Here is a 12,123-nt window from a genome sequence, read left to right as displayed (position 1 = left end):
TCCGGCATCATACTTGAGCAGCTAACCCTGGGCTATAATTTCCAGTGCTTGCAATGTATCTTATCTTATTCCAAAAGTCATCCAGATGATTCAGGAGTTGACCCTGAGTCCCATCTACAAACTGCTTTCACCCACAATTCTTTTTGCCTTCACTCACACACTGGGAAAAGTCAGTTGACATAAGTGCTAACTAAGCTGCCTACACGTACTAAGAAGCCTTTTGTATGTGTTTCAAAGAAGATATGAAGCAATTCACAGTGAAGTTAAGGAGCTATAAATTTATAAGACTAAGAAAACAGATCCATAGCTATGAGATGTTCAATACTGTTTGCAGTGTGTTGTGTTCCAGTGACTTTCATTGACCATAAGTACATTTAATAATTTTCTTAAATTTTTGTATTTTAATAGCTTTTGAGGAAGTGCATTTTACAGATGGGAAAACCTGTTATTGAAGGATCTTTGGAAAGTCCTCCATTTGAGAAACCTAGCATTGAACAGGTAAACAAAAAACTTTTTTTTATTTTTTATTTTTGACATAACCACTGTTTTTCAAAATACAACATTTCAGGCAGTTTACAGCTGTTTCTGCATATTTATTAGAACAAGGGCTGAATCTGTAGGAGACTTCTGCAGCTTTTTCTACTTTATCATTGGTATAGTCACATTATTTCACTTCTCTCATCATTCATCTTATGCTTTACTGAAACTGACAGGTTTTTTGTAGGTTTAGAGAATGAAACTTAAAATACTACTTTTTTGTGTGGCAGTTCTAGTCTTTCTCTGTCTTGTGTGCTGAAGAATACTGACAAAGTTTTGAAATCCAGTATTAAAATGACTTTTGTCTTCAGTAAATCAATGTAAATGTTACAATCCAGTTCAGTGAGATCATAGCCTTCTCTTTCAAAGGGCACACAACAAAAAACAGCCCCAAACAAAGAATAGCTGAGGCTTTTATAATTCTCAATGGATAAAGAGCATATGACAAATTCAGATTTTGGTTTAGCAAGTTCCTGAGAATGCATTTTTGGCATACAAGCGGGCCTATTAACTCCAGGGACACTGTGCAGGGGCTTACATACCTCACCCAGTCCAGGAGCTAAATTTGTTCCCACTAGTGGATGAATAGCTGCTCTATTGTTAAACAAGACATTTTAAATGTGAAGGCTATTTTATATAGTAAATCTATCCTTACAACTGTTGCTTTTTATAATTTAGTATAATAAACATGCTTTATTGCTGAATTTCTGGAAAGACTTCACGTTAGGTTTTTCTTCAGTTTTAGTATAAGCAAGCAATAAGGGAATGGAATAACCATACATTCCTGGTCCTTACAATATCTAATAAAAATATGCTACTAAGAAGGCTTTGTGTAAGATAGTGTTGTTGTTTTTCTTAATACACTTCATTCTGCTTAAGAAGATAAAGCACAGAGTTGAAAGGATAATTCTTCTTACAGCTTATTTTTCCCTCAAAATTGACCAATAATTTCACAGTTTTGTTTTAGTGGTTCAGCAACTCCATCACACAAAGCAGCAGTGATATAATTGATTTTCAATATAGATGTATTTTAGCAATTACAATCATGCATTTTAACTGTTCTCAATAATTTATAGAAGCACAGAATCACCAAGGTTGGATAAGACCTCCAGGATCATCAAGTCCAACCATCCACCTTATTATTGCCAATTTTTCTGACTAAACCATATCCCTCAGTACAACATCTTCCCTTTTCTTGAACACCTGCAGGATTTCCACCACCTCCCTGGGCAGCCCGTTCCAAAGCCTGGCCACTCATTTCAGAGAAGAAATTTTTCCTAATGTCTAACCTGAATCTCCCCTGGCACAACTTAAGGCCATTCTCTCTAGTCCTATCACTAGTTACATGGGAGAAGAGGCTGACCCCCAGTTTCTTTTTTTTTTCTTTATTTAATATACACAGGCATACAAAGTGCACTAAAGTGTTGTACTTGTGAAGTACTGGTACTTCTTGAAAAAATAATATGCTGCAAAGGCAAAAAATTAAATAGAAGATCACAACACGTGTTGTACTATTTTAGACGATGAAGAATACATACTTGGTTTGCAGACAAAATGCATACATCATGCAGCATGGTTAGCAGCAAAAGTGTACAAGTATGAACGTAGAGAAGAAAGCCCTGTGTATCTTCCTCTGTTCGCTGATATTTATGTTTTTTAATTTGAAGAGTAGCAAAAATTAAAGAGTCTTCCTTCTTTCCTGCTAACTCAGGTCCTAGAGAGGAAAAGAATAGAAACACTTGAGTGCACCTGATTCTCTGAACAGGAGAGTCAGCTTGTGGCATGTGACTCAGCACCGAGTTCTTGGTCTTTGGTACTTATTCTCTTTCCCATATCTTTTTCCTTGTCCAGGGTAAATAGACATAAAGTGATAAGTGTTCAAGGACGCGCCTACAAAAATTCTGGGTAAATAATTACACATTTTTCTTCTCTTTCAAGGGTGTGAATAATTTTGTGCAGTACAAATTTAGCCACTTACCCTCAAAGGAAAGGCAGACAATAGTGGAACTGGCTAAAATGTTTCTGAACCGCATTAACTACTGGCACCTGGAGACACCTTCTCAGCGAAGACTAAGATCACCCAATGATGATATTGCAGGTTATAAAGTGAATTATACCAGGTAATGGCACTTTTGCATGTTATAGGTCTTGCTTACATATACACAGAGAACCTGTACCTCATAGGTGCACCATGAGAATCCCTGTTGTTACTGAGGTTATTAGAAACCCGATGACTTTAATGAAATCTTGTCAGAGTTGCACACACATCATCGTGTTTTGAGAGGAGTGCTTTATCAGACAAAGAAAGGGATTAGAAGTTTGCAAACAGCTAAATGTAACGACTCTTTTGCAACTCTTGTGTTTGCAAGGATGTTGTCACGCTGGTTAAGATAAGAGGCTTGTATAAGGTCCTTGTTTCATGTACTAAAAATTAAGGCATGTTCCTTAAAAATGTGTATTAAACTTTACAGAGCATCTGGTTTGAAACCAAGCCATGGAAGATTTGAAAAATTAAAATAATTTCCTAAATATTTGATTGTCAAATTGTGAAGAGGTAATCAGGTTACTTAAAATTGTAGTTCCTGTATGACCTCCATCAGAAAGCAGAAGAATGGCTTAGTCACTGGGGGAAGAAGAGCTAGTGTAAGAAGTCCCATCAAGTTTTGTCCATGCACTGCAGCATGAAGTAGCCATCCATGCTGTAGTAGGGTGTCATGGGTGGTTTGATGAGTCCGTAGTCTACCCAGATATGGCCCAGATCACATCTGTACCACTGGGAGATGTGGCCCTGTACAGACTCTGTCACCTCAAACAGCTGCCTGGCATAGAGGAAGACATAGTGATAGGGCTCTTCAGATTGTGTATGACATCTCTGTTTTTATTAAAGATATCACGGCCAGAGTTAACTGGGGTCTGTGTTTGTAGGAATCAGTAGCCAGCACTGAATCTGGTTGATTGCTTGTGTTGTTAATTTTTATAGCTTAGTTTCTCAGACCTTCCTGTCCACAGTCCCCAAGGCTTCCTCAGACATGAAGGCCTCTTTCCATCTGATTCCAACTTCACATTACCAACTTCTCCTTTCCTCTGGGCTTATGCCCTGCTCTGTCATTAGAGGCACTGCAATGGGTGAACTGAAGAACACCTGTACTCCTGGTGGTACTTCAAAGGTGCACCATGTGAATTCTCACAGTCTCCAAGTTTACTTGAAAACATAATGATTTTTTGTAACTCTATCAGAGTTCTACATGTGTTCTTGTGCTGTAAGAGGAGAGCTTTATCAGCCATGAACATGAAGTAGATGTGTGTGAGCAACTATATCAAACAACAAATTTGCAACTCTTATGTTTGCTAAGTTGCCCTGTCTGATTAAGATATGAGAGTCTGGAGAAGAGTTTTGAGGGAGGCTGTTCTTTGGATCTGAATAAGATAAGCAGCACAGAAACCAGAATTGCCTCTTTACAGCCAGATATCCAGTTCTTGACTTTTAAATTTTTGTTATTGGAGTTTTTGTGATGGCTGTAATCTAATTCTGTTAAAGCTATAGATAACCACTGGCTCTACTCACTTATACTCCAGTGTTGAAACACTGGAGCCCTGTTGGCCTACATAGTCCATATTCTCCTGATTTACCTCTTTGGTACTACAGTGCCTTTTCCAAGAACAGTGACATGACACGCTACACTTTAATATTTGCTTCTTAATACAAGACTCCTTAGGTAGTGAATTACTGGTAAATGAGAGCATTGAATCATGGCTAATGTGAAAAAGCTAACTGGGGGTAGACAAGGATTGGGGTCTAGTTGGATTGTGGTGGAACTAGTTACAAGTGTCACCTTTTTTATATGTATATGGGGAAATGCAGAAGTTAAATGGGGGAGAATAAACCAAGCTAAGGAGAATGTGTTTGGATTCACAGGCAGAAGGTGCAAGAGGCTGCATGAATGATTTGAGAGAATTCTTGATGTCAACATGAATTTTATGTGATATATGAGTGTTATCTATCACAAGAGCATTTTGTGGAAACTGTAGTACAGAGTGAAAGAATATATGGAGATTTAAGAGGGCTTGGCTGTCTGTTCTCTAAAAAGACCCCAGACAATGTAAATGCTGTTTAACTTTGTCCAGATTTAATGTGGAACTGATTTATACAGTTATATAGCTCTCAGTTGTACTATAAATGATGTAGGTAATGTTTTTATTGCTTTCAATTATTAATTTATATGTTAGGTGGTGATAATTTATCTGACTTCTTTCATCCTTACAGGTGGCTTTGTTATTGCAATGTCCCTCAGTTCTGTGATAGTCTACCTCGATATGAAACCACACAGGTTTTTGGTAGGACATTGCTTCGCTCTGTTTTTACTGTAATGAGAAGGCAACTACTGGAGCAGGCCAGGCAAGAAAAAGACAAGCTTCCTCAAGAGAAACGAACACTAATCCTCACCCATTTCCCAAAGTAAGGCATCACAATGTAATTATTAAGGCTAACCACTTGTATGTGACTTTGACATGTAAATGTCAAAGCCTGTGAAAAAGAGGACTGAAAGGTATCTGATTAATGTTTATAAATATCTAAGGGGAAGTGAGAGGCAAATGGATAAGGCCAGGCTCTTCTCAGTTGTCTGCAATAGGACAAAGAACAATGGCCTAAAATTAACATAAAAAGTCCCATACAAAGATTCAGAAGAACTTTGCTATAGTATGGGTGACAGAGCACCGGAACAGGTAGCATGGAGGGGTTTGGAGTCTCCTTCTCTGGTGATATTCAAGACCTGTCTGGATGCCTACCTGTGCAACCTATTGTAGGGAACTTGCTTTAGCAGGAGAGTTGGACTTGATGGTCTCTTGATGTCCCTTCCAACCCCTGTAATTATGTGAAATGGAAAAGTGTGATTAATTTTCTTAGCCGCATTGTAAGAATGCAGGGTTGTTGTATTTTTGGAAACCCAGCTCTCCAAAACCATATGTTTACATCTGATTTTGTGATGGAGAAGTAAAAAAAGGAAGCAGGAGGGAGCCCAGCCTCAGCACAGGACTCCTGCTCCGTGCTCTCACCTGCAGTGCCTTGGCAAATCTCACTGCATAACACCAGCAGTCAGAGACAAGTGCTTCAGACAAGGCAGCCTGTAAAAGATTTAAAGCTCAGCAAACAGTGCTTTATTTCTCTTATTTCCCCAACTGCAGTAAACAGTTAATGTTGCCCAAATTACTTTTCCAGGCTGTGGAAATGTAGGGATACCTGTAGCTTCTCCCTGTGCAAATCTTCTCAAATTGGGCACCTTCTGCTTATAATCAAAGACAAATTGTTGTAGGTATAATCTCCCTACTGAATTAAGATACTTATTGTCTACTCCAGTTTGTGATAGTGTGCATGTGAGTTTATTTAAAGGAATTGACCAAGTGTTGTATTTTACAGGATAATTAAATACTTTTTACTTAAAAAAACGCTTATTCTGAAAAAGTACTTGTTTTGAATTCTCCTTTTAAGTTAATAATTCATCTGTTTTTGTGCCTAGGTTTCTGTCAATGCTGGAAGAAGAAGTGTACAGCCCAAATTCTCCTATTTGGGATCAGGATTTCATGGTGTCTACTTCCCGAACTGGCCAACTGGGAATCCAGACAGGTAAGCTGGGTTTAGTGACTAGTTAAGGAGTACCTGGATGTAAAGTACAATACACCTCCACAAGTGATGAATTCTAAGAAATGAGAATTAGATACATAGTTTTATCAATATCTGGCTACACCAGAATCAATCTGCTTCTTGTAAGAACAGGTTTGAGTCTACCATGTTTCTTCCTACAAAGACCCCATCCTGATGATTGTATCCAGCCAGTCAAAGGTGCTTGTGGAGCAGACTGGCTGCTGGGGCATGTCTCCTGAGTATGCAAGTGATGCAAGTGAAGTCATTATAAGTGAGAACAATGGGTGGATAAATCACTGCGAGATTTTCTGGACAGTAATCCTCTCGCTTGAGGACCCATGCCAGTCCACTGGCTACCTAACAGCATTTTACCATATGTTTAGGGTGCAAACATGTGCATGATTTTTTTGGTGTTTCTATAGCTTTTCCTTACTTTGTTTCCTGTTCATATGCCTCATCATCTACTCTCCAGCTTTATTAACTTCTCTCCTAGGTAACTCAGAGGTCTTTAAGTCTCCCTTGAAATTGTAGTACAGTGGTGATAGTTTTCTTTCACTCTCCCTCTACATTCTGCTCAACAGCATTTAAAATCTGCTTTTGTAGTTTATAGGTTGACTTGATTTTTAATTATTTTAGGGAGTGAAGGCTAGAGTTATTTAACTCAGTATTTTGCAACAATTGGATTATCAGTTGATTGAACTGTTATGTCAGGACTTCATCTGGTAATTAGTTTCTGAGATTTGTAGGGAAAATTTCACTGTGACAGAAACAGACATTTTTTTTCTCAGAAATTCCTGAGATAAATATACTTTACTTTAGGCACAAATTTATTATAACTTTGAGTCAACTTGCTCTCAGACTTTATTCTTTCATGTACATTTCTGAAGTGCTTCCTTTTAATTTGCAGCTCTTAAGCACTGGATTCTTGGCACGAAAATGGCACAAAAGAGCTGTTGCTGGTGATGACACCAGGGTAAAGGAATGCAAAGAGAAAGACTGCAGGTGTCCAGTCTGTGAGCTGGCACCTCATTTCCCCTCCTCCCTCCCATTTTGGTCTTCCTGCCAAAAAGCCCAGCGCAGATGAAAGCTGGATGATTTTACATGTCGTGTTTGTTTTTTTGCTTGTTGTTAGAGAGAGCTTAGACTGTGACTTTCTGAAAGAGTAGTTTAAACCTCTTAACTGGGGTAACAAGTTCACCCTTCCTTGAGTTTGATTTGTCCAACCAGCCTCTAAGCACTGTTAAAGTGGGCAGAGGAAGCTGAACGATGTATTTTTACTTTTCAATGGACCCCTACAAAAAGTCTTTTCATGAGGCTAAATTCCAGTAACCTTGGCAGGTATACAAAGGAAGCTCATTTTCTTAATATGTGCTCAGCACTGCAGAATAACAAAGCCAGATTTTTGCAGTGAAGTGAAACTAATGCTGTCATCCAGCAGTAATACAGTTCCTCATTAAGTTTTTGCTCTATTATCTAAAGCTCTATTATCTCTGCTTGCCCACCAATTGCTCTGTTGCATATTGTTAATGTTACTTTGTAGGTGGGTGGCTGTGAAGGTGGGTCCATGGTCATGACAGTTGTTTGATCAGCGCTGTAATGAATTTTGTATCATGTTTTTTATTTGTGTGCCTTTCATACCATTGCAGTTATCAATCCTCCTCCTGTTGCAAGATCTGTTTCATATTGTGCAAGCCCGTCATCTCTGGAGCAACCCAACAGTGGAAATATGAGTCCTGCTTGCAGAGTTTCTTCTGTCCTTGACCCAAACTTAGGTAACAAAGATGAAGACTCACTTTCTTGCTTCTGTCAGTGTTAAGAGTAGTTATAGTATACGATGACTATTACCTTCACTTTGCAATAAGATGTTTTTATTAAAAGACATGCACAGGTGTACATCTCCGCTGTGGTAATATTTAACTGGCAGATGTGGCAACTGTCTTTGGAAAAAAATGCATCAGTTTGTTTAAATTCTATTTATATAGTAAAAGCTGTGTATGTGACAGAGGAGGAAAACCACTTTACTTGGAGTGCGTGTACCATAAATGATGAAGAATGGTTTCATTTCAATAGAAAATGCAGACTAGAAGGGGCCATTGCTTTTTATTTCTTTTTAAGCATTCAAGGTACTGAAATTGCATACATATGAGCAATAAAGTAAAGAACAAACACACGCTAAGTTAAACATAACACAGAAGCAAGGTCAGATTATAAAAAGATATTTTGAGGAAAATAAAAAGATGTTGAATGAGTAAATTCTCCTCATAAACATTTTTTTCAAACACCTCAGAATATCATGAGACTGTCAATAGAGTTTGTAGGACAAGGAGACTGTCACAAGCTCATTCACCTTGAGAAAGTAAGTCCTCAGGGAAGCTGAAGAAGCTAAGTGAATTGCTAGTGTTCTCTGCAGAGGAACTTAAGGAGTGTCCTGAACCTCAGCCTTCTTTTTGAAGAAAAAGCTGGGAGGTGACCTTAAAAGCATTGAAGAGTAGAAGATTTTCTGATTGAAGATCATTAAAATGTGTAAAAAAAAAAAAGAAAAAATGATATTTTCTGAATATGTAAAAAGAAATATGGAATTGGCTAACTAATTAAGTTGTACAGCTGGGCTATCACTTGATTTGCCTTCACCACTATGGAATTGAAACATCACAGATATAAAACTGGCTTTTAAAGGGATTGTAAGTGAATTTAGAAAACTATTAAATTGTAAGATTCCCATTTCAGATGGTTAAAAGAGTCAATAATAAACTGATGAAGAATTGTAGAAATTTGGTATTTGCTTTGTAAAACACACGAATGTCCATGAGAGAATTGGTGAGCATCTGGAATGAGTTTTGAATGATCTGGTGTACCTGGATTTCCAGAGAGCTTGTGACAAATTACTTCAAAAGAAAAAGCTGATTTGAGAAAAGAAATGAATCCATTAAGAAATAAAAAGGAAAGTTCATTCACATATGAATAACTTCAAAAAGTAGGAAATAATAGGAATAAACAATTTCCACAATGATGGATGGTTTACTATAAAATTATGTTGCTAATGAAGCAATTATACAGCTTGAAAGTCTGAAAAGAGGAGTGAACAAATTTATATTCATATACTTAGAGTAACATATCTGTGGCAAAATAGTCTGTACAGTATATGTAAAATATTGGGCCTATAAATATTGAACTATAGGGTGATTTAAAACAAAATGAAGTGAAAACAAATGAACAAAAATGTACCCCACTGATAAGTGCTGTTCACAGTCAAAATTCTGTATCCTGGCTCTGAGAAGGAGAAGTAGCTGATCTTTAGGAAAAAAAAAATAATGTATGAAAAAGTTAATTATGGAGTGAAATTCCTGTCTGTATGCTTTCTTAGTATTTGGCTGTCTGCAGTTTGGATAAATCCTGAGCTAGCAGCTGGACTTATCAGTATAGTACCTACTAGTCTTTGGTAGATGCTTTCTTCATGAATTTGTTTAATTAGTTTTTGTTGCTATATTACATGTTGGTCCACAGTTAGTAGTGTGGTTAATAATTAATGCAGTGCATTATGGATTTTCTAAGTCAAATATGTATGACGTGTCAGACTGCACTTGTTTGGTATACTGCAAGAGTGAAAAAAAGTCTATAATGGATACTTAATTCCAGTGAAACACAACGTGAGATTTCATGTTATCCAAAAATATGTATTGAACACCTACCCTCCAAATCCACAGTACAGAATTTCACTGCAGATATTGCTGAGGTAAACAGAGAAGTGAGTAATTTCACTATGAGATTGTAGAGGAACAGAACAAGGAAAGGTATATTTACCCTGATACTATAGGAATAAAAAAAATATACAAAAATTCCCATACTTCGTGTACATGCTGAAGAATATGGCAGAAGTGCTAGAGTACAGGACTGCTTAACAAAAACATATTTGAGAAATAAGATGGGATAAAATACAGAAGTAGCAAATAAAAACAAAAAGAAATGTTGAGAAAGGAAGGGAGGGAGGGAGAGGAGAAGTGCTAATTGGTCTTTCTAATGTGCATCAGTCTGATCTAACGCCTGAGCTGTAAGAAGAGAAAGACCAGGTGACAGTCAAGGGACAAAGGTTCATGGGAATAACAATCATCATCATGGCTTTCCAAGACAGAAGGGAAGGAACTTTCTCAGGATCCAACACTTATTTTTTCATAGTTACATTAACTCTTTGCATCTGATCAAAGTTAAAATAATGCTATTTTTTTTTCCTGTTAGGCTATGCATGTTATACATGTGTTTAATTCTAAGTATCATCAGTAGCTTGTTATATATTGCATCTACTCTTGAGCTGGCAGTGGAAGAATAACACTTTATTAAAATAGAGCAGTCTTATGGAAAGGCAAAGATTTTTAATATTGTGTGTGTAGCAATGCGTATTAGTGAGCAAAAAGTCAGTTTTCATAGCATTTTTGTGACTGCAAGATAAATTTGCCATATAATTACATCAACTAAGGCATATTTTGCACTGTGTACTTCTGTATCAACGTAATTTCATTGACAATTTGGCTTCAGTTTAAGAACTTTGAGAAAACTGTTGGTAACGTAATTATTTTTTTAATCATTCAATTTAAATGCATTGGATAAATCATGGTTTCTTTATTTATTATACTGGTATGTGTATTTGTTGGATAGTACTGCACTTTTCAGATATAATACCACTTAATCTTGCTATTTCCTTTGATTTCTTCAACTTTTAATTTTGTACTGTTTGTGAACAGCTATGTCTGACCCTGTTGTCCTGTTGCTTTTGGAAGGGCAGCATGTCCCACAGTCTACGTGCCTTTGTCATCATGAGGGAAAAAAAAAGTGAAGGTCAAAGGGCTTAAATGCGGACTTGCAGCTATTATCTAACCTCATGCTCTGTGTTGAGGATGGATAGTATCCTGCACTGTAAGGCTGAGCTTTGTTAGCTTTGCTGTTTTCTGAGGTTAACTTCTGTTCTGAGTCCCTGAAGCTGCCTTACTCCAGCATTCATGATTAATGAAATGGAATCTGAAGTAACTTACTGTCACTGTCTCAATAATATATTCCTTATTGCAATCTTCATTCTTTACCTCATTTACAATTTTTTAACAGCTGGTGCCACTCAGGTTTTCTGTAGATTTGTACTAGCAGAGTTCTTGGTATATTAGTATTTAAGATTCAGTTTTCTATCTATAAAACAAAACAAAACAAAAAAACCCTTCAAATCCAGCTTCTTATTAGAAAGTGATTAATTAGGGGAGTGATTAACCTTCTGCTTATATCTGAGAATATCTAAACTGATTCACAGTCATGCTTTGCTTCCTCTAAGCTGGTTTAATGAGTATAGTGATTAAACTGTTTGTGACAATTTGGTCATTTCTAATTTGTCCTGGTTTTGTTTTATAGGGGAAAAGAGAAAAAATAACGAACCATATTCTCTGGAGGATTCAAAAAGACCACGGGTTGTAGGAGATATTCCTATTGAGCTGATCAATGAAGTAATGTCAACAATTACAGATCCTGCAGCAATGCTTGGGCCAGAGGTGAGGAAAGTATAGACCTGACCTGTCTGTAAATGACCAGTTTTTAATGAATGTTCCACATTAATCGAGTAAGAGAAGTGTCCACAAAACATACCATACTATCAAGTAAGAAAAGATACAGACTTTGAAAGGGTATTTTTAGGTAAGCAAACAGTACTGGTGAAATACATCATTAACTTGAAGAATAGCTCTAAAACGTTTTAATGCTTTGTGTACTGTTTGCAAAGAAATTGGGAAACTGATAGTGAAGAAGTAGCTTTGAGGTTATTTTGTATTGTACATTTTTAGCAGGATGATTCCAGACTATACTTTTTATTGTTAATCATAGATGCATCATGTCAGACAAGGCAAAATATGTTCAGATCCTGCAGAAGGATGAAAGACCCACATTTAAATCTTTTATCTAGTATGGAAGAGTTG

At 36.9% G+C, this 12,123-nt stretch overlaps 1 protein-coding gene across 8 annotated transcripts in view; it reads left to right on the top strand.

The window, feature by feature from the left end:
* The window catches only part of KAT2B (lysine acetyltransferase 2B), a 38,247-nt gene that overhangs the window by 11,378 nt on the left and 14,746 nt on the right, over nt 1-12,123 (top strand). For all 8 annotated transcript variants that reach the window (XM_065752526.1, XM_065752525.1, XM_065752524.1 and 5 more), the window contains exons 4-9: nt 409-498; nt 2,476-2,657; nt 4,802-4,993; nt 6,054-6,160; nt 7,825-7,950; nt 11,567-11,703. In XM_065752526.1, the coding sequence (XP_065608598.1) occupies nt 409-498; nt 2,476-2,657; nt 4,802-4,993; nt 6,054-6,160; nt 7,825-7,950; nt 11,567-11,703 (834 nt within the window). The remainder of the gene's footprint in view (nt 1-408; nt 499-2,475; nt 2,658-4,801; nt 4,994-6,053; nt 6,161-7,824; nt 7,951-11,566; nt 11,704-12,123) is intronic.

The sequence above is a fragment of the Cyrtonyx montezumae genome, unplaced genomic scaffold, assembly GCF_038088225.1.
Source record: "Cyrtonyx montezumae isolate F1298 unplaced genomic scaffold, pur_monq_1.0 scaffold_8, whole genome shotgun sequence".
In the NCBI taxonomy this organism is placed as follows: Eukaryota; Metazoa; Chordata; class Aves; order Galliformes; family Odontophoridae; genus Cyrtonyx; species Cyrtonyx montezumae.
Note: the sequence above shows the minus strand (reverse complement) of the source record. Positions and strands in the feature narration are given on the sequence as shown.